This window comes from Megalops cyprinoides, chromosome 6, assembly GCF_013368585.1.
Source record: "Megalops cyprinoides isolate fMegCyp1 chromosome 6, fMegCyp1.pri, whole genome shotgun sequence".
Taxonomy (NCBI): Eukaryota; Metazoa; Chordata; class Actinopteri; order Elopiformes; family Megalopidae; genus Megalops; species Megalops cyprinoides.
The window spans coordinates 21,518,489-21,542,617 of record NC_050588.1 but is presented as its reverse complement, the minus strand read 5'-3'; the positions used below and the strand labels follow the sequence as shown (position 1 = coordinate 21,542,617).

The window sequence follows — 24,129 nt, the reverse complement described above, 5'->3', positions numbered from 1 at the left end:
CATATACGCACATGGGAGTGTATGGGAACGGAGGCAGATTAGGTATGCCATTTCATGCAACAGATGGAATATTATCTGGTATTGTCAGGCATTCCTGCTCTTGAGTCATGTGGCAAAGAGAGAGTCCCAGTGTTGAGGGAAGGGAAGGGGAGACAAAATGTTACAGAATTACACATAATAAAAGGTAAAATATATGCTGCAATGTAATTACATTTTAATGTAATATGATTATATTTAGGGACGTGACAATATTTGATTGAAACTTAGACTGTGAGATCACTAACTGATTATTTGAAAAAAAAAAAGATTCTTTAATTCTTTTTTTATTTACAATACGATCCTGAGAGACCCACAAATGATAAAAGATGATTAACTAATTGTTTATATTTCACAGTGGGAAAGAGAATATGTGAATTTTCCGTTCTTGAAGCTACAGAATACTCTTATGTTCCCTTGCAGAACACAGAGTGTGGGAATTTGTGTGATGTGCACCCTCATCTCTATGGCCTGGAAAGGGGTCTGTCTATTGAATGCAACCTCAGTGCGCCCACTCTGACTGTGCCCACTGGGCAAGTGAGAGGGGCAGTGGGAGAGAAAAGATGAGTGGAGGTAAAACAGAGCACTCAGAGGGAAGTGGGCCCTTCACTGTCTTCAGTTTCCTGCCTGCTTTCTTCCTTCCATGCCCATTTTTGCCCTTGCGAGCACTCTCTTTCCCCCCCTGCTGTTTCCCGTTGTCATGCCCGTCTCCAGTTATAAATTACCCACAGCGGAGGGAGTTCCAAGGCAGGGGGTCTTTTGTGATGCATTCTGGAGAGGGTCAAACCAGGGCTGTTGTATTTATGGGAAGGCTCGAGGTGTCAGAATATGAAGCTGCATGTTTGTGATTGGATGACAAAAGGAAGGAAGAGGAGAGAGAAGGAAGGAAAGGTTGGAGGGGGGGGGGGGGGTGCCCATCAGATGAGAGCTATGGACTCGCCTGGCAGAGCCGCTGAACTCTAAGTGCACTTTGTCTGGGGAGAGATTTTGGCTTGTGGGATATTTCAAGGTAGTCCCATTAGCGCAGATAAGACAGGCAGGACTAAAGTGCTCAGATCAATGACTCATTATGGAGAGATTCTCGCTGAAGTGCTGAGAGACACTGATGGTTCGATTCAACTGACACCTCAGCCCCATGTCCTTCAGTGCAGGGAACGACGCTCTCTGAAAGACTGAAGCAAATCAGGCGTAGCATCTCACGACGCACTCTTCTCCAAACACACCATCGCAGCAAAACTAAGGAATGCCTAATATCTGAGCCTGACTCTTTCCAGGAAACAACAGCATAGTCGACTTTAATAACTTTTTGGTCTCCTGTGTATATTTTCGTGTTGGGGCCAGTTTTATTTTGGAATGTCTGTCATAATCGCTACCTGCTGTTTCTCAGCGGAAGCAAAACCCCGCCTCAGGGTTTTAGCTGATGTTCAGCAGAAATGAGAATTACGCCATTAAGAATCAAAATCAAGAAAGCAGCCATTTGTAATTATTTTTTCTGTGCCGAGGTCTGTTTGCCACATTGATTAGCAGGCTCATTGGTGTGCTCACTGGTTATAATAGAATGGATTAGTGGAGTTTGTTTTTTTCTGATGCGGAGGGGCTGCGATCTGCACTCCAGCAGAAATTACATTTTCTGAATCAGGGCACAGACTTAATTGCGACATTGCTTACTTCTCAGGGGAGCTGTGGCAAGGGTGGGCAGTCAATTTGCAGTTTTCTCCAGTGGATCAATACCAATAATGAACACATTCCATAGGCTCCGAGCTCTGACGTTGGGCCCCACTATTACTGCTGGCTCTGGTTTTTAGCTTTTTGAGTTCCCAATATGCATTTATTTATACATTTATACATTGGTCACTGCTGAAAGGCACTATATATGCATGCATGGTTGCACTTGATTCTCTCCCAGTCCTTCCCAGGGTTACCATCTCCCTCTACAACAATATGGAGACAAAGTTTGTCACACAACTCCGAACCTGCATTGTGCGTCGTCTGGAGGGATTCAGAAGGAGCTATCATATATGCATGACAAAACTTTTCTCCCTCTCCTTTTTATAAGCGTTACGCTTGTCAGATGCCATCAGTGTTGGAAGCTAGGGCTGTGTGTCTCTGTTGACACAACCCTGGTCAGGGATGGCCTCTCTTTAATCTGCAGGGTATGGTGGGGTCAAGTGGGTGTGAGTGGGCGAGGGGGAGTGGGTGGATGTCTGGCGGGCCCCTGGGGTTGTTGTCCTGGCTGTGTCTCTAATGGCTTGTAAGTATGATAACCCTGTGACCCTGGTGACCAGAGCAGGAACCACCAGTCCTCTGGTACAACCATAAACATGCAAGTAGGGGCACAAAGTGGGAGAGGTACTGAGAGAGACATTATGAGAGAGTATTGGATCCTGCACCAGGTCTCTCCTTCCTCATACATAGTAAACAGACAGGACAGAAAAACAGAAATGTCAGTCATGTTGCCTGGCTTTTTGAAGGAAAGGTTAGTCCATCTTCACCCTGTTGAATTTATCACAAACAGTGAGTGGTTCTCCTGGTTCTCCTGTGTCCTGGAGCACTTGGACTGGCTGTGTAATTGCTCCTTTTTTAATTGGCTAAATATGTCCCTGCTTTTTACCTCAGCTAATGTGGGATGGTGCATGTGCCCAGTATTTTCTTGCTTTACACATTTGACTGAAAGACAGAAGAATTTGATTAAGTGAAGAAGGAAGCAGGGTGTTTGTTTTTCTCCAGCATCTGTCATGATGGATATCTCCAAGTACCCTATGTGGTATAGGCTTAGTTTAATTCAGGGTGAAAAAGTATGACCTTACTGTTTTACCATTCTTTCCAATTTGATTGTAGACACTGTAGACTGAGTAGCAGATGGGAAAAAAATGTTGCCAGTGTGAATGGCGCAGTGGAGCAGTTCCTGATAGATGATGAATTAATGACTATGAGCAGGGTGACCCCGCTTGTTTCTGCACCGGGGGTGGGGGAGACCCGGGAGTCGTGCTTGGACTGTAATTGACCGGGCACACAGAGTGCCTCTGTCCAAGTCAGGGCGGGACGGTGCAGAGAGATTAACCCTGCAGTCCGTGGAAAATCAGCCAGAACGAGAGCCACGGGGGGCAGCGATCTTTCATTATCGGCTCTCTCCACCCTTTCAGCCATTCTGTCCATCCCCAGCCTCTGCAAATAGAGAGTGTGCACTGACCCTCTCTCTCTCTCTCTCTCTCTCTCTCTCTCTCTCTCTCTCTCTCTCTCTCTCTCTCTCAGTCACTCCCCACACTGTTCTGAAGCTAATTTTGAAGGACAAAGGAGTGCAATTTAACACATGGTTCAGTTAGAAAACCTGGCCTATTAACTTGTAATCAGGAGTGATCAGAACTGGGGAGTTCACAATTCTGGTGGTGTGTGTGACCATGTATCTGCTTCTGTTGTCTGGCTTTCCTTCTCAGAATGTTATAAGTTTACCCTGAGGGGCAAAAATGAAGACTTGATTTATCTCACAATCTGTCTGTCGTGCTGCTTTAGGACAAATGTAAGGCCCATCATCGAGATGTGATAGTGTCACGTTTTCTCGATCAATTCTAAACTTTCCACTCAGTCTGCCCCATCACATCACTGTGGACACGCCTCAATGGGTCTCTCACAGTCGTCCTCTTCGGTATCGATCGTTGTCAGAATGCATCATCATCAGATTCCTTGATGTGAAGGTCAGATTATTTCGCGTCCATCACAATCAATAGGTGCTGGATTGGTAATGGTCTCACTAAGCAGTGCCTTTTAGTGCAGTATGTTCACACAGTCACAGTTCAGGTTCATCTAGGATGGAGGTCAAGAGAAGAACAGGAGGGCCACAGAGCCATTCCACATTGTCCCATTGTTCTAATTTGAGTGTGTGTGTGTATGTGTGTGTGTGTGTGTGTTTGTAAAGTGGTAATATTAGTAAAGTGAAAGGGGTTGTTGAATGCTATCTTGACTCGGGACCTAAGAGGTAAGTGAGAAAAAAAAGAGAAGAATTCAGATGGAAAATTAATATTTCACTTCTGCAGCCTGCATTTCCAGTTCACCCACAAAGTCAGTGATCATTGTGTTGAAACATATAGCAAAGGAGCAAAATCAGTGTCTTCACCCAAGGTATGCATGTAACCTCATGCTGCAACAGATAGCAATGTAATATCTAATTTAGCAGCGTTAGGAGCAGAAAATTGGTAGTGTTAGGAGCAGCATGTCATTTAATTATCATCATCATCATCATCATCATCATCATCATCATCATCATCACCACTATCACCATCATCATCATCTTTGTCAACATTGTGGCAGACGTTAAGTTGCTACTTGCTTCATTGAATAGAGCTGCAGTGTAGGACAGAATAGGGAATGGGGACAGTTGTGCTCTCAGCAGAAAGAGAACTGGAGGAATTCAGTGTCGCCAAACAAAAGCAAATATAGGTCAGTGTTGAATGTGATTGCATCTGATGGAGTAATACCTTGTAGGTGACAAACCCTGTTTCCTTCAAAGCCACAGAAATAAGAGCGTACCCCTCAGATGTGGACTTGTTGATTTGCCTGGTCTCGCTGAAATGTAATAGTGTGTTAGGCGGTGGATTATGAGCTCCTTGTGGTGATTGATATCCCCTCTGTGTCTCTGAGCACCTCAGAGTGTTGCTGCAGGTTCCAGGCACAAAGAGGCAGCCTGGAGACCAGCTCACAAGTCCCACTCTTTCCCTGGCACAGAAACAGATTCCTAATTAAGAAAGCACATTTTCAGGGTCAGAAATGGGGGCTGTGCTAACCTGAAGGACAGGCACACTGTGAAGCATGGAGCAGGGACTTATGGTGAAGAATTTAAGGGGAGCACCAGGCGTCCCGGTCCTTTTACTGTGATCTCCGCCAGAGCAAACACCAGCATTTATTCCACCTCAGGGGAATGCAGCCGATGCACTCTTTCACACACTTCTTTATTCCTTCCTTCCTTTCTTTCTGTCCATCTGTATGTTCAGTTTTCCTCATGCTTTTAATGCCTTCCCACCTTTCTTTGTCTCATGTCTTCATCTTTCTTTGTTCTCTTGCCAGTGTTTCGCTTTCAGAGATATGCAAACCTCATTCTCAATATGCCATTTTCATGATTCTGAGCCATCTGCCTGACAGTAGTTATGTGTAGCCATGGACAGAGACTAAGAAGAAAGATACAAAACAATGCCACTCTCTGCTCAACAACCTGCACCTTTAAGATGTGAAGCAGCATTCTGTAAATCATGTCTTAATTACACACGGTGCATGGCTGATTACATATGTGGTTTATTTGCACCCGTGTGCTTGTCTTGTTTTTTTTTTGTTTTTTGTTTTTGTTCGGCACCGGGAGCGTTTTTCTTTTTGCCTATTGAGCAGAGACTTTCACGTTGGACTATAATTAGGCTACTGACTTGGAAGAAGTATAGTCGTCTGTTTCACTCTGACTGTATTTTACATCTCGTTATGACTGCTGAGCGTAATTTGACATCTCTGATGAGCAGATGAGGAACATTTACATTAAAGGGTTCAAACTTGTTTGGCACCCGTTGATGGTGCACATGAATGAATGGATTTGTGTGGTGGTGTGGCGGGGGGGCTTTGAATGATTCTGATTCGAAGCAGGCACTCTATATTGGTCTCAGTGCTTTCATAGCAACAGGCAAATTTCACTGCATTAAAACTCATGGCCCACTGGCTCTGAAATCCCATACATTTGGGAATTCTTGTGTGGACACACTGCAGAAACCATAAACAGGTTGTTGTGGGCAAACTTTGGTTTGGGGGCCGTGCACAACCTGCCTAAGCCCTTATCACAGCCCTGGTTGCTGGTCTCAACAAAGAGAGAATGACAATCCACTCTGTGAGATTGTCTGACCCAGTCTCCATTTACCCTCCCCCCCCAAAACACACACAGTGAAAATAGATTCAGCCCAGTGCAGACAGAAATGGAAAGATAGAGAGATTATGAGAGTGAGAGAGAGAGGGGGGGGGGGGGGAGGGTAAATGGAGGGAAAGGGAGTAAGTTGTGTTTTGGATATTATGGATCATTTGTAACATTGCTTTGGTTTGAGAGAAAAGGGGAGAAATGGAGATAGATTAAGAGAAAGGGAAGGAGGAAGGAACAGGGAGCCACAGGGCAGGCAGGCTGATTGAGTGGCTGCTATCTCGCCAAAATTGACACTAATGTGTTCTGTCCCAGACACTGAAGGAGACATTTATCTCTGCATGGTTTTATTTAAAGAAAGACCACACAGTCCCTTTGGGGGGTCACAATGCTTTCCTGGAAGTCGTCCTAGTCTTTAGTCACCCAAATTATGGACACAGACATGTTCCCTAAATTCTAGTTATGCTTTATTGGCATGTACTTACAATGTAAAGAATTGTGAAACCACGATTACAAATGTGTAATACGTGATGCAATAATGGCAATAATTGTGACAACTATATTTGACATAAATAGCAGTGCATGTTTATTTTATGGAATCCTTCTTACAACAATTCTCATAAAAAAAAAGGCTAATTGATATTCATGCCAAGTAAGGACAGATTGGGTGACCCATTCATATTAGTTAGTTGTTTTGGCTTCCATTAGTTCACACAATCAGTTGTTTCTTCAACTGAGGCATTCTTTATGATGCTGTGGTGCAGTAGATGAAGTGTCAGATGTTCCTGAAGTCTTTGTAAGTTGTGCTTTTTTGAATGAGGATGGGACATTAGTGAAGTTATGATGGCATCAATGGCAGTTGATGATTATGGCGATGTAAAAGCCAAGTCCTCAAAGAGTTTCTGTTGGGCTGCACAACTTTTGAGCGTTTGTGCATCTTTGCACGGCGTCAGCCAACATTCAGCAATGATGCGAACCTCACAACACCTCAATAAAGGGTTAACCCCATTCCCATGGAAGCGTGCGGCGGGGATGTAGTGCGCTTTTGAACTCTGCTTGGTAAGGGGTCCGGAGGGCCGGCAGCGGACAAAAACAGCACACTGTTTGTTAGCAGCTAATCACTTTTATTTCAGATGAGCGCCCTCTCAAAAGAGAAAGAAAACGATGAGGCGAAATGTATGACCCGGTTGACACAAGCGTGGGAAAATGGGATTTATCTCGTAATCCCATTTCCTGCAGTGCTGGCCTGGGAACAGGGGCACCTGGGTACTAAAATACGCAGCGGTGCAGGGTGCAACTCTGGAGCTATTCCCCACCATTTGTTGGTGGAAATGATCTGTTCCTGTTGAACCCCCGCTGAACTCTACAGGTCCCTCATTGACCAGATACACAGGAAGGGCCCTGTTTTCATTCACAGGAGGGACAGAAAAAATGAAGGCGAAAGTGAAGTTAAAATAAGGCAACGTGCCCCCCCCTTTTCCCTCCCCAAAACACAATGACCCTCTTCCTCCCTTCCCAAAACACTCCTATCCTGAGTACCTGCATTGTGTGTCCCAGCTGATGAGAAGTAACACATAAGACACCCGACATGGCGCAGGGACAGGAGAGCCGCTGGCAGAAGAGCACAACAATAATGGCTAGAATCGCCTTTCACATCCTGTCTCTTCCAGGAAGCAAAGGAACAATCGCTTTCCATGACATGACCCCACAGTGTGTTGAAGGTTGTCTCACGTTATGGACACACAGAAGCAGAATCCTGACCATTTTCTGTCAGCTGAGTCTTATTACTTGTGAGGAAGGGTCTTGAATTGTGCATACACCAAAAATGTGTCACCTCCCAATAAAGTTCAGACAGTGAATATAGCGATAAACGGATTTCATGCATTTGAGATTAGTACATGACTGATTGTGACGCCCCTGATTGTAACTTGGGTGTGAGATAGGGGACATGCTTTGGACACTTTTGCAACTTCTCTCTCTTGCTAAAGCATCCTCAATTTAACACTCCAAAGCATTAAATAACACTTAACATTATGATGGGCCAACAGTTGAAGAGCTGAGCACACTATGTAATGAGTACTGTATTTAATGTAATGCTACTTTCGCAAGCATTAAAAGGGCACATGCAGTGCAGAGGGATCCATGCTGTGTTAATTGATTAACTTTGGAAAGTTTCAAAACTGATCTGAGGAGGCCCTAGATTTGCCATTAGGTGCTAAGATAAGAAAAAGAAATACCTCTGACTGGTCCAAAAAGTTGCTTCATTTAGCAACAATTGTGCTTAATTGGCAGCACTGGCTTCGGATAGCGTTAACTACTTGTGTAATTAGTTGAGTCCCTCAGGGGCCTGTCTCTCTGCTGTTTCTGCTGGCTCTGCGAGTGTTCTGTGAGTGTGATAAGAGGAGACACTCCTCCAGTGGGGAATGTTTAGCCAACGCTTTTACAATGTGCAACTAAGGGGCAGCAAGCTGTCATTCCACATTAAGCATGAAAACCTCTTACAGCAGTGTGTCTCCGTGCTTTCATGCTGTGCTCCCCTCCCTCACTGCTGTACAACCCTGTTTTAATTGCAGGTCAGAGATCATCTCACAGGGTGCACTAAAAAAATCAGAGCAGAGTTTGACTGCACAAGTTAGATCGTTTGCAAACAAACCAAAGCACCGTTGCCTCATTAAGCACATTGGTGTGAAGGTAATCCCTCTGTTTTCAGGAAAGAGCTGAATCTGTGTGTGTGTGTGTGTGTGTGTGTGTGTGTGTGCGTGTGCGTGTGCGTGTGCGTGTGCGTGTGCGTGTGCGTGTGCGTGTGCGTGTGCGTGTGCGTGTGCGTGCGTGTGTGTATGTGTTTGTGTGTGTGTCTGTAACATAAGGCTGTTAAAGAACTTGAATCTTTGCAGTTAAAGCATGGGATGGAAGCAGATAAAAGCTGTGAAGACTGATATGTGGCATTTCTCTGTCACTATACATTGCAGCATTTGACATTTAAAAAATGAACTCAAGTGCAGTGTTTGCCAGTGCAAACAGTGACAGAGCCTACCTTATTCCCCCTGGGTTTAGCATTACAGTCTCTCACACCAAGGGGCTCACTGTGACTCAGACCAGAGCTAGAGAAATAAGCACACTTTCATCTGCATTACAGTGACATGCTGGCATACGCCAGGCCTCTCCCAGGCAGACCCTTGTGCCTGCCCTGGCCCAGAACCCAGACAGTTCTGTTTAGATGTAAACAGAGAGAGAAAAGGCTCTCTCCCCTCCGGGTCAGAGAGATTAGCATGCCGACATGAGGCAGACACAACCCTGTCTACAAGAGGGAAGAAGGGAAACCCTATTCAGATCTGTGTGGGGTTGGGTTTACTTCTGTGTCAGCTGTTGTGTTCTTTTATTTCATTTATCTGTTCTCTTGTTTGTAACTGTGTCTATTTTTGCAACACAACTTACAGCTGTGAAGCTGACATCCTCTCACAGCGTTTAGGATAACACATTCTTTGTGTGATTAGGAAATGACAAGGATGGATAGAAGAAAAAAACATAATTTATGTGTTCTGTGCATGTCTGTATCCTACTGTAGGCATAGTCCTTTCTGAGTGGGAGAGGGCTGGAGAGGGAAACTAAGTGAAACTAATCAAAGGGCCACTGCATCTGAGACAGTGGCTGACCTCTCACTCTATCAGTGTGTGTATTGCTCCTCTCTGTCCCTCCCTCCCTGGCTTGTCCCGTCCTGCCTTCCCTTTAGTGATAGCTCCCTCATTGTGATTCAGTTCAGGTCGGCAGTAATGCCACTTTATTCCCACAATCCCTGATTCCTGAGTCCACTCAGACCCAGGGAGCTCACCCTGACCCTGAAGTAATCCCCGATTAAATTGGAGCGCAAGAGAGGCTCCGCTGCTGCCCGTGACCTTTCACCTCTGCCTTGACTGCCATTTGCGGCTTCCCGTCCTGGGTACTGCGTTAGATGTGTGCTCGGGTGGAAGGGGTGCGAGTAGCGGGTTACTGATTCTTACCGTCCTCTGCATCTGTGGAGCACGCTGCCCCACATCCAGTGGTGGTCTCATTTGAACATGTGATGGGCAATAACTGTGGAGCTTAACAGGCATTTCACAGCACAGATTAATTTCTTTATTTCATTTGCCCACAGCGTGCTGCTCTAATGCCTGTCATTTATTTGTGGTTTTAAAGGATTTTCCCCCTGATTCAGTCTGCGTTTAGTTTTCATTATTATCAAATAGAGAGCACTGCTGTTTCTCTCTTGGGCATGCTTACAGGCTGTGATTCACAGCTCTGGATATACATGAATCGAGCTCAAAACACAAGCCACATTGTTTTCAGAAGAGTAAAAGACTCATGTTGGAAGAACTCCTGTCACAACTGAAAATGACAGAAAAATGTCCAATAATGAGGAGAAAAATATAAAATCTGAACTCAAATACTCTTTGTCTGATCTCATTCAAGGCAACATACTTGAATTAGAGTATTCAAACTGGGTAGCTGTGTGGTCCCTCGTTTCCCTTGGGTCATGGGCAATTTGACTCAAGTACAAGGCAGATGAGCTATTGCAAAAGTCATCCACAAGGGGCTGTTTCATATCTCATAAGGCATAGCGCACGGAGAGACCAAGAGACAAAGAGCCATACCGATCCATCTAATACTGTGAATGCAGTCTGCATAGCCTGAGCCACTTTTGTGAGCTTTTTTTGGATCAACACCGTGGAGTTTGTTCTCAGATTCACTGATATTTACTATAAATGGCTGTCACCCCCTGTCAGTTGCTTGAAGCCAAATGGGACTCTTGCCTCTGTGCCATCATTTTTTTAAATCAAACTGAATTGAACAAACCACCACAGTGGCTCCAGTGGCTGCAGAGCCCAGAATACAACTGGCCTATGAGGGGATCCCAAGCGTCAGGTGAGTCGGCAAATTCACCTTGGCTGTCTTGGATTGGGAGGCCTGCCTCGGATTGGGATTTACTGTCTTTTACACTCACACAATTAGGTATGAATACCAATTCCTTTTACAGCCATTTTAGTTCATTTGTTCAGGAGCCAGGGTTAGGTAGCTGTAAGTATATGTATATATACATATAAATGAACCCCGTGTCAGAGGCTGCACTCCAACCTGTACAGTGAAGGAGCAGTGGCAGCTGTGGATATTGGCAGCTCATATTATTTAACTGTTTATCTGCTTAGCAGATGTGCTTATCCAGGGTGACTTACATAGCTTACAGTTTTACATGCCACACAATAATACAGCTAGATGGGTTGTATGGACTGCAGCAATTTTGGTGTTTTTGAAAGGGTTCACCAGCAGCAATCTATCAGTTCCATTTCCCTTTTTTTGCTGTGCCACGCTGCTGACCCTTGTGTTTCCACCCCAGTGAAGGGTTCTATATTTCTCTTCGTCTCTCGGTTCAGTGCCCTCTGACTTTTTCAGTTGCTTTTACGTGTCCTCTGATTGAAGGGGAAGACAGGATGCATGGACCAGAAGAGAAAAAAAGCGTATTACCTCTGCTGTCAGTCTATCTTAAAATCAACAGGTCTTTTTTTATCCGTTTTAATTAACGAGCGCCGTCATGCGAAAACCAGGAAATCAAAAGTGAAAAGGATGAGAGTGTCTGCATCCCCCTGATCCTTTGAGCGGCTGGCTGTCTAAATCAACTTTACCTCATGCGAGAGGGTGATGGAGAGGCCGGGTCTGAGAGAACAGGCTTGTGGGTTTCCTCTCTCACAGCACCTGTCCATCAGCATCACCAGGAAACAAGGGCTAACTCTGGAATAACAGGTGGCTGAAGAAATAGAAACTTTTTTTTTACCGACAAGCTAAAAAGTCCTTGGCATGTGGCATCTCGTTTATGAGGCAGTCCAGTGTAAAACAAATACACATGCAACATAATGCAACACATTGAATTGAATCCAAACAATTTTAAACCATCATCATAAGCATAGTGATTAGGTCATATCCAGATCTCATGTTTGGGCAATGAATTTGTCCCCAAGAGGCATTCAGAACTGAGACCAAGTACAAAAGCAGATGCAGATTCTTATGGAGAAGGATTCAGGAATCATTGTGTCCTAATTGTAAAGCTTGTGGACTGAGTGGACTGTGTGTGTGTGTGTGTGTACGTGGGTGGGTGGGGGTGATAATAAGGGGCTGATAGAAGCAAACATAGACTTGTCACAGGAGGGGTGATAATGCTGTCATTGCACACTGCACAAGGAATAGTGTGCCGTGTCTGTTACAGGGGGGCATTATTTAGCATGTGCAACAGCTTTTGCTGGGAGGGGGCCATTATGGAGCAGGTATGGCAGTTGAGCCCACAGCAGTCCCCTGTAAGAGCACAGCAGAAAACCCAGAGTCACGCATGGCTGGAGACAACCTGGAAGAGGGGCGGCGTCACACCCTGCTATTTATTAAGATTCTCAGGATGAGCGCAGAGGGGGAATTCAAGCAGCGTTCCAGGAATGTCTGGGCAGGTATTCGCTATTGTGGGCCAGCAGGGGGGGAGATGGGCTGGCCAGATAGCAGCTCCTCATACAGGTGGCTGATGACAAGGCCCCTCTCGCTTCGTTCCTAAAATCCGGCAGCATTTTTCATTACCTCTTGCTCTTCAAAGAGAGGAGTGGGGCCAGGGGCACAAAGCAGGCCTTTCTGCCCAACACCACGGCCGCCGCTCAGCTGCACAGACTCTCTCCAGCAGACGAGTGAAAGCAGCAGAGATTAGCCACGCAGGCCGAGTGCCATCACGTGGAGCCAAACAGGTGAGCAGGCTTGCTCTGTGGTTTTTTTGAAGCACACAACTCCAAATGGTGCAGGCTAAGCAAGGCGCCCTCTTTTTTTGTTTTTATTGTTTTTGAGAAGTGAGGGGGCACGAGACGACTGGGGCGATGGCCAAGTTTCCAAGCTTCAGACGCACCGTATGACAGAACTATGTCTGAGCTGCTCGGCTGAAGCACCTGACTCTGTTTGTTTGTGCTCGCAGCAACGCGTCGACCAGGTGCCCTTTGATTCAGACCCTGGCACATGGGAGATCAGGGTGGCGTGGCTTTGCTGTGTTCCAATACAGTAACTCCTACCCCTGTACGGCTTCTGAAGTAATACAAGGAAGTCTGATCACATCTTCAGATTGGAACTGTAAATGCTGAGCTGCTGTTTCTTTTCTTATCTCATAGTCAACAGTCTGCTTTCTTGGTGTTTTTCCTAGATTCATATCTGTGTTAGAGTAGTTGCTGTTCATTGACATAATTGCTCACAGTCTCCCCACCAGTCTTCAACAGTGCTGCTAGACATCGTATCCAGTCAGACTGACAGGATAAGTGGCGTCTGTGTGTAGCAAAGTGTTTGATCCTTTCTAGTTAGCAGCACCTCTTACCTTACAACAGAAATTACCTCAGATTTTTTAGGTTCGCTTTCCACATGTGGAGACAGGGGCACGGTTTCTCGTTAATGTGTCACATGGTGAAAAAGTCTTGAAAAAGACTTCTGGATAGTTGGTTGAAAGCTGTGTCCCCAGTAGTACAGACAGACAGGCATGCTGTAATGACAAGTCACTCTGATGCCAAGAGGTTGAGTGGTGAATATACATGCCTGTATATATATATATATATATATATCCCTCTCTCTCTTCCTTTCTGTCCCTCTCTCTTTCCCTCCCTCCCTCTCCTTCCTCAGGGCATTTACACCCTTTTTCACCTGTCTGCCTTATCAGTGACAGCCCCTGTCCTCATCTCCTCACGACAGGAAATTAGCGTGAGAAAGTTGTCTGAGACATTCGCAGCAAAGACTAAACTATCCGAGACAGAAAACACCAGAAAGAAAAATATCCGGTTTTGTGACATTGAAATGTGTCATGAGCACACTGTGGTTCCGGCCCATAGCTTTCTGGATCTCAGTTGGGATTGACTCACATTGCCCTGTGGGGATGTTGAGGTGAAAATGAGATCTGAGGGTATGTGACCTTATTTGACTGTAATGGCTATTGTATTATGTTTTCCAAGTTTACCAGCAATTTGGGAGCTTGATGAGAGGATATGTAAAGGTCCAGGTTTCCCCAGCATTTGGTGCTGCAGTCTTTTGCCATCCATAGCTATTTGGCTTTCACTGGGGTCTGCTGACACCTGGTAAAGAGGTGTAATGTTATTCACACCCAACACCCAAATATCACATGGGATTTCCATAAGCACCCTGGCTCACACGGGGTTAAACAGGTAGTTAGTTTAGGCAGAAGGAGCTAAACTCAGGTTATAGTCTTGCTGAAATGAAGGCTGAGAAATAAAGTTAAAAAACTATAATGTGAACAGTGCCACATTCTAGCCAACACTTTGTGGCATATAAAAGGAAGAAACACTAACAAATGCATAAACCAGAGCAAAAAAAAATTCCACTCCCTTGATTTTTATCTATTTACTTTCTTTTTTTCATCACTTTATTGTGGTGCCAGCATGAGGCAGGGTGTTTATGGGAAAAACTTTTCATCAGCTTCAAGTTACCGTGTCAGGTGGCTCCTAGCGTTTGTTCTTACTGAGGACAGATCACCACAGCAAATAGATTACAGATTAGCAGATAGTGGCGGCTGTCGTGAGAACCTGGCTTCTCTGTTTCTCATCAGCTTGGCAGACTTCACTCCGGACAGGAACCCTATTTGGGGGAATAAATGACCCTTGTTAACTCTGCACGGACAGCAGAAACCACCAGGAAGTGTCTGAGGGAAATGAACCAAAACCACGTCGGAATCACAGAAACTGCAGGAGACACGGAGCAAAGCCTTTAAACCTTATGTCACAGCTGGCTGGCTGAGACGTACATCACAGCTAAGCCTCATAAAAAGGTGACAAAATTACTAACATTGCAGCTCATTTTGTTTTCATTATTGGAATTACTCTCTGGTCCCCCCTGAGCCAAAGTGTGTGTAATGGCTCTGAGAACATGCTCTAATTGAAGGGTGTGGAGAATTCAGCCTGACCTGAGACCAGTCATTCTCCCCTGCACCGGCAGTTTGTAAAATATGATGCCTGGATTTTAGGACTCCTTTTAAAGCGTGAGAGCGGGCTGCCTCATCCGCCCCTCTAGGACACCCTAATTAACGCTTTTGCCAGATTGACTGTGTGAATTCAGATACCTTTCTGTCAGGAAGAACAAAGAGCAGAGGGGCAGTGCTCAGGGAATCGGACTCAGGACCTGGAGAGCTATGCTTCTGTAGTGTCACAACCACAATAAAAAAATAGACAGTTAAAAATGTCTCCCATTTCACATTGTGAGAACTTTTCTGACATTTAAGTACAATGGTAGAGCTCCACCCAACCACCCAAGGAAGCAGACACATGATTTCACATCTAGCAGGCATGACCCTGACATAAATGCAATTCAGCATATATGCATTACATTCATTGCATTCCCTCAGAATTCAAAATTCTTTGACCCCGTTCCCCCACACCCTTCTGTATTTTAGAAGAGTGAAGTCAGATTTCATGCAGAAACATGCTCTGCTTTGAGTTTGGCAGCGGAAAGGCTTTTAATGCACCCAATCTGGAACCAGAGAATCACTCAGCATTATGGAGCAGAAAGTTAAGACACGAGTAATGCAAATCGCAGAGTTCCGTGCCAACTTTTTTTTCCTGTTGTTTTTGTTGTCTCATGTTAAACATTGCCTGAAAGGTTTCCCTTCATCCAGTAATGGGCTTTACCAGCGGATTTGCCAGGAAAAGTCAATGTAGGAAGGATTGTGTATTGTAAGGTGATTAGAGATACCATAATCTTCCCAAAGCTCAATTTCTTGACATTCCCACGTTTCTAAACAAACCACACAACACAACTGCTACTTAATGCAATCACAGAGTGTATTTTTTTAGTAGAAAAAAAAGCACTCACATATATACTTATTTAGTATTGCACACACTCAGTGGTTTGAAAGCATGAGCCAAATTGATGTTTTATCCAGTTCGATATCCATCACACCTGGGGACTTAAGTATAAAGCCCTTTGAACTTAAATTTCTTATAGTGCACAATAATATCTAAGAGTTTTCTTGGCCTTGAGGGAGTTTTAAGTGCAGAATATAAGATATGCTGTGACAGGTATGCCTGCAGCTAGGTTCTTACCGTGCTTAAAAGTCAGATGTTGCCTCAGATGGGTCTTGTGACTCAGAGATAAATGCTGACTTTTTGGGCCGCCAATGATGTGGTGTTGATCTCTGGAATAAACTGCATTTTCCTCCAGCGTTTCGGCATGCATGCAGTTCAGAGGTCTTAAGGCCCCTGTGTGTTGGACTTATAGCTGTACTGGCTTTTAGAGAAAGAGTCTTTGTAACTGACCCCAGGCTGAGCCAAGCTGAGCCAGATATCGGTGCATTATGGTATGTGTGCATGAAGCCTATTAAGGGAAAGAGCTGCAGCCCTAGACTCAAGTGTTTGGTTATCTTTGAGAGGGAATTCCTCCAAATATGAATCATTCTAGAGCCCCCATGCTGTACAACAGGTTGTGTGTTCTACTCACTCTGCGGCTGCAAAATGATGATTTGCAGTAACAAGCATGAGAGATATTTCACACAGGATTAAATGTGGTGGTATTCTGTTTTCCATCTTGAAAACAAAAGAAGCAGAAAGATAAATCCTTTTGAATTGGGGAGTTGTGAGAGGGAATCTCTCCTGACACAGTGATGGATTCAGAGGGTTTTGGCTCTGGGGAGTAGTTGGCCTTTAGAGAGTCCTCATCTAATTGATCCCTTGGCAGTTATAATTTGATATCCTCTGCACACCTACATGTCAACCCCTCCCCTGCCTTTTGGACAGAGTCAGAAGTGAGAGTGATTCTGATGTCTGAGCCCATGTGACATGATGTGAAGAGCATTTAGACACATCTGCATTGTGACCTTGAGCTCACACCTGTGACTCCCATATCGTCCGATCAACACACAGGTCTCACTGCCGTTACTTACCGCTTCTAGGATACAGGCAGTCTTTACACTGAGTTAAACAAGTGCTCTATTGTCCAACATTGCCACCTGTACAAAGTATTACATCTGTCTTCCAAATGTGATTTTTTTTTTTCAAACTAGTGAAATGCATGAGGGAAGACACAAACAGCAGAAATAGCAGCAATCGGGCAAGATGGCCTGGGTCACCCCAATGAGCCGGTGGGTGTTGGGGGAAGGGGATGGACTGGGGAGGACTCCCTTGAGAGGAGAGGGGTTGGGAACAGCATGGATTAAAGGGCCTGGCAAGGGAAGCTCCTCTTCCCGCTGCTGCTGTTAGCAGCTGCACCTGTGCCTTTGCTGGGGTTGCCAGGTCACAGTGAGCTGTGCAGTAGAGCAGGGGGGTGAGAGACATGCCAGTCTGCAGTCCGGGTGATAACAGCCAGAGGACATCCCACATGGTATGGGTTGGGGGTGGGGGGAGGGGTGAGGGAGAGGGGGTTTCCTTTTTCACGTTGCGGAGAGTCACTGCAACTTTTTGTGTCATGATGGTGTGCCAAGTTGCGACACTGGCCCCTGCAGGGTGTGGCAGCTGGACTCAGCTGTCTGTTCCTGTCAGTCACAGACACCATGCTGTGCTGGGCGCCAAGGCAGAGTGCCTCGTCTTGTTGTCTGTGTGACTGTTCAGTCACATCAACCACGGTGCCCTGCAAAAAAAAATCCTCCTGTTTCCTGCGTCCGTATAACGCTGGAATTTCTATGTTTCACATGTTGCCTCTAAAGTGTCAGATCATTAACGTTGTCATCAAACTTGCAGACATAGCGTCATGCTGTTTCCTTGTGAGAGCCAGCCTTTAGCAGTGACTCGGGGTGGGAATGTGTTTCCTCGGGGGCCACTCTGCGCTAAAGGAGCCCGGTGGTGGATCGGGGGCCAGATTGTCCAAGCTCATCAGAGCGGAGAGTGAACAGGACTACTGTGCGGGTGCCCGCCAGCTGGGCTTACTTTCCCATAATGCACTGCTGCCCACCTTAACAACAAGCCAGGATCAGGTTCCCCTCACCAGCAACATGCAGTCTCACTTTCCCTCTCTAATGGGGCTATTTCCATCCCCCAGAGAGCTGAGGCCACCCCTGGAACAAAGCTCTCCTGTGTGTCCGAGACTCCAGACCCCCCAGCCTGAGACAGCCTAATTCCAGCACAGAGCGCTTGGCCACTCTAATGTTCTATCGGGCCCTAATGGAAGTTATTTGCACTTTTTTCCGCTTTGGGGTCTCCAAAGCCCCAGGATAAGTAGATGGGGTGAAAGTACTGCCTTGCGTGCAGATGAGCGCTATCCACGGTGATCTGAGCCAAGCTGAGGCTGTTTCTCTACGAATGAAGGAGCGTACCTGACTGCCCATTTTACAGGGCTTGAGAAAATTGCGGCATGTTCCTTAAGAATCAGTTGTGTTCACATGCGCAGCCTGCACTGTCACTGCCCCTTCTGAGTGATCGACCAGCTTGCTGCAGTTTCATGTCCATCCAGCCTCACCCATGGACCCACTCCAAAATCGAGTGAGCAGCATAACTGTGATGCGGAAGCGCTATGCTGCAGCCACGGCCATCGTGTAAAAACTGTCACAGGTGGACTGTGGCTTGGGAGGCGTGTGACGGGATGAGTCCTGAGAAGCGTCTGTGTTTATGTGATTACAGTGAATATTACAGTGATCAGGGCCAAGAGTGTGCTGGACTAATTCAAAGTGACAGATAGGTGCATCAGCCATCCATCTGAAGTCCATTCCACATTTTGTTTCTCAAACAGCAAAGTGTGGTGCCTCCACTGCAGTGATGTTCCTTTGGGATATGTCAGTTCGCTCGCAGCCTTGTTCTCCAAATTAGACCAGCTTGGTTCCAGTTGCTCACATGACCCAGTAGCTTTCCTCAGGTGGCCCCAGTGAGGGATACTGCTCTGCTACCATTACAAGTGCTGGATCAACATTTAATGTGGACATTTTCTACCAGCATCCCATCAGGCAGGATAGAGAAGATAATATACAGCATCTGGCACGATTGAAGTTTCAGGATTTTTCTTCTTTCCTCTGTTTGCCCCGGACTAGACACCAGGAAGTTCCATTACTCTGATATAACAGGTCCTTGTGGTGTTTTGTATAAAATACAGTCCCTCTTGAAAGCCAGAAGTTCTCTCAATGGCAGTATAGAAATGTTAAATTCCCCTTCTTAGTAACACATCAGCTCCAATCCTGCAAGTGTATTAACACAAACTTGAGGAGGGGCAGCCTTCAACTTTCAACTTATTGGTCCATTCCCTTCAGAAGAGTGAAAACAGGATTTTCTGCATGGCTTGGTAGCTTTTTTCCTTCTTTTTGCTGTATTATTGTTTTAATTCTGAAAAGAGAGCTTACTTGTAGCCCAGTGAAAGCTACTTTGGAGTTAGTGAATTATGGAAATTGTTAAGAAGTATCCATGAGGATGTCTTTTGTACTTCTCTTGACAGGGATGGTTTTTGATTTTATGAGAAGCTAATGAAAATAAAACGGATGCCAAATTCACATTGGAGATCTACACTCTTTCTGTGGCAGTTTGCGTGCATCATTCCCTGTTTGTGTGTATTCCCTTCAGTGAAAGGCTCTTTGACTGGCAGCCCTTCTCTTGTCTTTCACAGTGTCAAGGGGAGTCAGGGGGGCTCATCCATCAGACCATGTGAAAGACAAATAATCCCAGAGTAAAGGTATATGAGCTGCTCTGAGGCAGTGAGTGCTGACAGGTGTCAATCAAGCATGTGACCTGTAAATAGATCCTCTGTAAACAGGTTCTCATATTAAATCAGACTGTATAAATATAGTAACAGTCATGCTATTAACTGTGCATTATTGACATAAGCCAGTTTATTTAATTTTAGATCTGTGGGGGTGTGAAAAACTGGTCATTTAATATTCCCTTATGAATACACTCGAAAATATTACTTGGTAGCAGAAAACATAACATTAATTTCCAAAGCTGTCTCTTAAATACAAGCCATGTTGATGGCCATTGAAGCGTGGTGGAAGCATTTCCAGTTTGGCTGTTGGCGTACGGTCTTCCCCACAGGAATGTATTTACTCATTTTGATGGAACACGGGTTTGAGTGTGGTCCTGCCCACCATGTGTCATCGTTGACATGACTCAATACCGTAGTCATGTTTGCGGTTTACGAGGCGGTCTTTCATTACCCAAAGCTGCTTATTAAACTTACAGCTGTCCTATCAACTTAAAGAGCCCAGATTTTCTACCCAGCAGGAAAAAAATTCAATTGACATTTATGATTTTAAAAAATGTAATTACATCTTCAGGTAGTTGCTTCAGGAAACACAGAGGGAACAGCATGTCTTTATGCTCCTTCAGAAGAGGGAGATCAGGTCATTCAGGTGTTTGTGTGAGGCCATGAATGGAACAGACATACTGCTGACACAGTCACCGATGTGTGAGTGTGCTCCCGCCCTCTGATTCCACTGTCAGCTCAAGGTGGTTGTTTGGAGTTGCAGGGTTTCAGAGGTGAGCCCTGTCTACATAGTGCTACTGAACTGAGGAGACAGTCTTAACAAACCATCTGTCACCCCCTTCACCCCCGTGCACCCTCCCCCAGGCCTTCTCTTAAACATAACAGGGGTCCGGTTACCGTCGGCTGGGCTGCGGTGGGTGACTATATGCGACGTGCAACTTCGGCAACACACAGGCACGTGGATGCCTGGAGGATACGGCGGAATGGTGAGGGCGTCTGCTCTCCAGAGATGAAAGGGAAATCCAATGATATTCCTCCTCTAAAGGACCCTTGCCTACACCAGAGCCCTGACCTGTGCTGTCGCAGTGCGATTGTCTTGCCAACGAGAAGCCCTCTTGGGTTTTAGCACATGAGCACATGAATTGTAAACAGAAAGTACCAATTAAATGTTGTACCTGGTTCGGGCTTTCTTTGAAGGTGCTACAAACTCTGTATATGATCTGGACTGCCCCGGGTGGGAGGAAAACCAAAAACATCCAGTTATATCCTTTAATAACACAGTGTGAGGAGTGAAAACAGCTTGAAAAATAAACGACTCAACAAGATGGGGCAGATTTTTAGGATTTTACAACCAGCTAACCACACATGTGGGCGTAGCATGTGTGTTTGGAGCCCATGGCTGCGGAGCTGGGGTAAGCTGAGGTGGTTATTGCACAACAGACCCAGAGAGTGGCAGGTATTTGGTTTTCTGGCACACTTCTGTATGTATTTGTTTGGCTCCGCTCTGGGTCACTGTGATTTGGAAAATTGGAAGCACCACTGCTGTGATTGCTTTCATAATGTTTGTATTTTGAGAAGGTTGGGTTCCTGGTTTGTTACTTTCCCAACCTGACGTACAAAACAATTATATTTTTATTGCTAAAAGAATGTGACTTTGGAGCAGATGGAGCTTCAAGTGAACCTTTCCTGTCTGCCGAGAGAGACAAAGAGTGTGTGCGTATGTGTGTCTGTGTTCACAGGTGTTTGATAAGCATTCATCACTGAAGTCTCTTTTGTTTGCTGTGTTCAGAGCTGAGGTCCACTGGTACTGCCCACCATTTCTCCTTCCTGCTTAACACCACGGACTACCGCATCCTGCGTATGGACGAGGACCACGACCGCATGTATGTCGGCAGCAAGGACTACATCCTCTCCTTGGACCTGCATGACATCAACAAAGAGCCACTCATAGTAAGAGATCACAGCAACCATCTCCTTCCCACCTTCCCACCTCCTTAGGTCTAATATGTAGGGAAATAAACACCAGGCAGCTTTTATATGGCTGCCTTGTAAAGGACCATTTACTTAGTGTGTCCAGCTAGATACTGTCAGTTCATTTCCATATGTTTTTTGTAATACTCTGTGGTTGATTTCAAGCTCCAATCAGATGTGTTAGTATGCGCAAATAATACATAGAAAATGAGAAGTGTACTCTGGTATTTCTATTCAGAGGTTAGCCCCAGTTGTCCTTTAAGTTCCACACTTCCACAGTGTACGTCTTTGAAAGGTCTGTCTCTCCTCTGTCTGTTCCCTGCTTGCTCTGCTGATTGGCCAGTCTCCCGTTAGTGTTGGAGCATGCTCGCAGTTCTTGTTGCTGTAGGGTGGGCAGAAAAGCGCTGTTAAAAACTCTTTGGATGTGGCAGGTCCTGTGAGACTAATTACGCCCTGGGTGGACACCCCCAGTGTGGCTGGTCCAGGATGCATAAATCAAATTCATGTGGATGTGAGTGTGCAATGAGCTGTGTTATTGCTACAGAATGCCTTTTCTACCCCCTCAGATCCACTGGCCAGTTCCTCCTCAGCGGAAAACTGAGTGCGTTTTGTCCGGGAAGGACACCAATGTAAGTATTTGTGTTGACACTATTTACTGTACTTCCACACATATTCCTTTGGATTTATACATTTTTGCATCTGCCAATTCCACTCTTCCAAAATCATGACCCATTTTGATTCAAGCGGACAATAGGAGCAATTTCAGTCCCCTAGAGTCCATTTAGTGGTACTGCAGTAGACACAGGGGCGCTGTATCTTTACAGACACATGTGGGATTTCCAGAAATTTGGGAAAAGAAAAGAGCTGTGTCACGTGTGTAGATGTGTGGTCTGTGATGCACGCGTGTAAGGCCCAGAAGGTTTGCGAAGCCTTTGTAGTCTGCAAAGGCAGCGTGTTTGGGCGGCTTGGCCCACGGTAGCAGTCAGGCGCCGCATATTGTGAGCCTGCAGAATAAACAGATGGGGAGCGCAGGCTGGCCCATGGCTATGACAGACACACCAGCAGAGAGAATGCCTTAAACAAACAGGAACAGGGAATGGCTGTCTGGCACCGTGGTGCCTTCAGCTTAGCCAAAATCAAGCTGGCCCTGATCAGCTCAGAACAATCGGGCTGAGCCCATACCAGCTCAGACTAGGCCAGACCAACCCAGTCAAGCCTAGAGCAACCTAGGTCAGCTCAGGCTAGTACAGTGCACATTGCATCCCCTGACTGAATCTCCACTTCATTTTCTCTCTGGTCAGGTGCAGATGAATACACACTAGGAGTGAAGCATAATACTAATAAAATTGTGAGTTTTATTGCACTGAAATTAAATAAATGTCACTGAGACCCCTTGTGACAGTCTGTAATACAGCACTTCATGGACAGGAATACCCACATCTCCAAATCTTAGTACACTGCTACCATCAGTAACATATACATAAAATAGCAGTCATGCTTTGGGGAATAAAAACCTTTATGACTGGCAAGGATCGGGTAGATAAAGGAAAGAAATCTGGCCCGTGAACAGCCAAATCTCATACCTACAGGTTAAAATACACACAAAAAATCTTTTTCTCTTTCATGATGACCATAAATCTCAGAGCAACGGCTCTTAACTTCATTGACTCTTTGCATATGACTGTTTGGGGAGCTTTAGTGAAAGTGCAGGATGGAGAGATGTGTATGTTTCATTGACACCGCAGGGGAAGAGGACCTGTGAGTGGATTACAGCCTCACTCTCCTGCTGGTAGGGGAATACTGGATTTCTCCCAGTATTTATACAACTGGCAGGTTCATTTAAACACCCTGCATTCCTGCACTAGCATATATTTTTGCATTAGCATGTAGTCAGAGTCATATTAATGTTCCTCTGTCAGGGGTATCGGTAAGAAAGCACAGAAGGGGGCTTGTCATCACCATGGAGGGCTGTAATTTAACTGTGTAAAAGTACATGACATATTAAGAGGGACAGAGAGAGTGTGTGTCGATGCGCAAGCACTGGGTTATCTGCTTCCCAAAAAAAAAAAAAAAAAGAGAACTTGGTAGAAATTGGTCAGTTTATCAGAAACACCCTACACTGGGTGGAATAATGATGATTGAGGATTTAGCTGCTCACAGAGAATAAGAGGAGACTCTGTTAGGGATGACAAAGAGCTCAAGAGGGATCAGATGACACAAATTATCTCTGGGATAAAGCAAGTTGGCTTCTTTGGAAGAATGCAAGGGAGTGTAATATTTTGAAAAAGGGGTTGTTATGTTCTTTTAGTACATCTTGCACCAGCTATAATGACACAACATGTCATTATACATATTAACAAGTTCACATTCTGGCCACAAATGAGGCTGGCATGGTAGGAGGCAGAACCAAGAGGAACACATTCCGAGACAGCCGCCAGTCATGTTTACTCTGAGGGTGAAGTGGGGAGGAGCCAGCACTCTGGTGTAGCTGGAGCTCCCTGGGTTTTATTATTAATGGCACCTGTGAGGCTACTGTTCGCTCCCATTCAGAGCCATGAGTGTCCATCAAGCAAGGCTAAAATATG

The 24,129-nt window shown here is 45.5% G+C and overlaps 1 protein-coding gene across 2 annotated transcripts in view; it reads left to right on the top strand.

The window, feature by feature from the left end:
• LOC118778922 (semaphorin-3F-like) overlaps positions 1-24,129 on the top strand; it is an 80,944-nt gene that overhangs the window by 29,956 nt on the left and 26,859 nt on the right. For both annotated transcript variants that reach the window (XM_036530722.1, XM_036530721.1), the window contains exons 3-4: positions 21,363-21,523; positions 22,111-22,173. In XM_036530722.1, the coding sequence (XP_036386615.1) occupies positions 21,363-21,523; positions 22,111-22,173 (224 nt within the window). The remainder of the gene's footprint in view (positions 1-21,362; positions 21,524-22,110; positions 22,174-24,129) is intronic.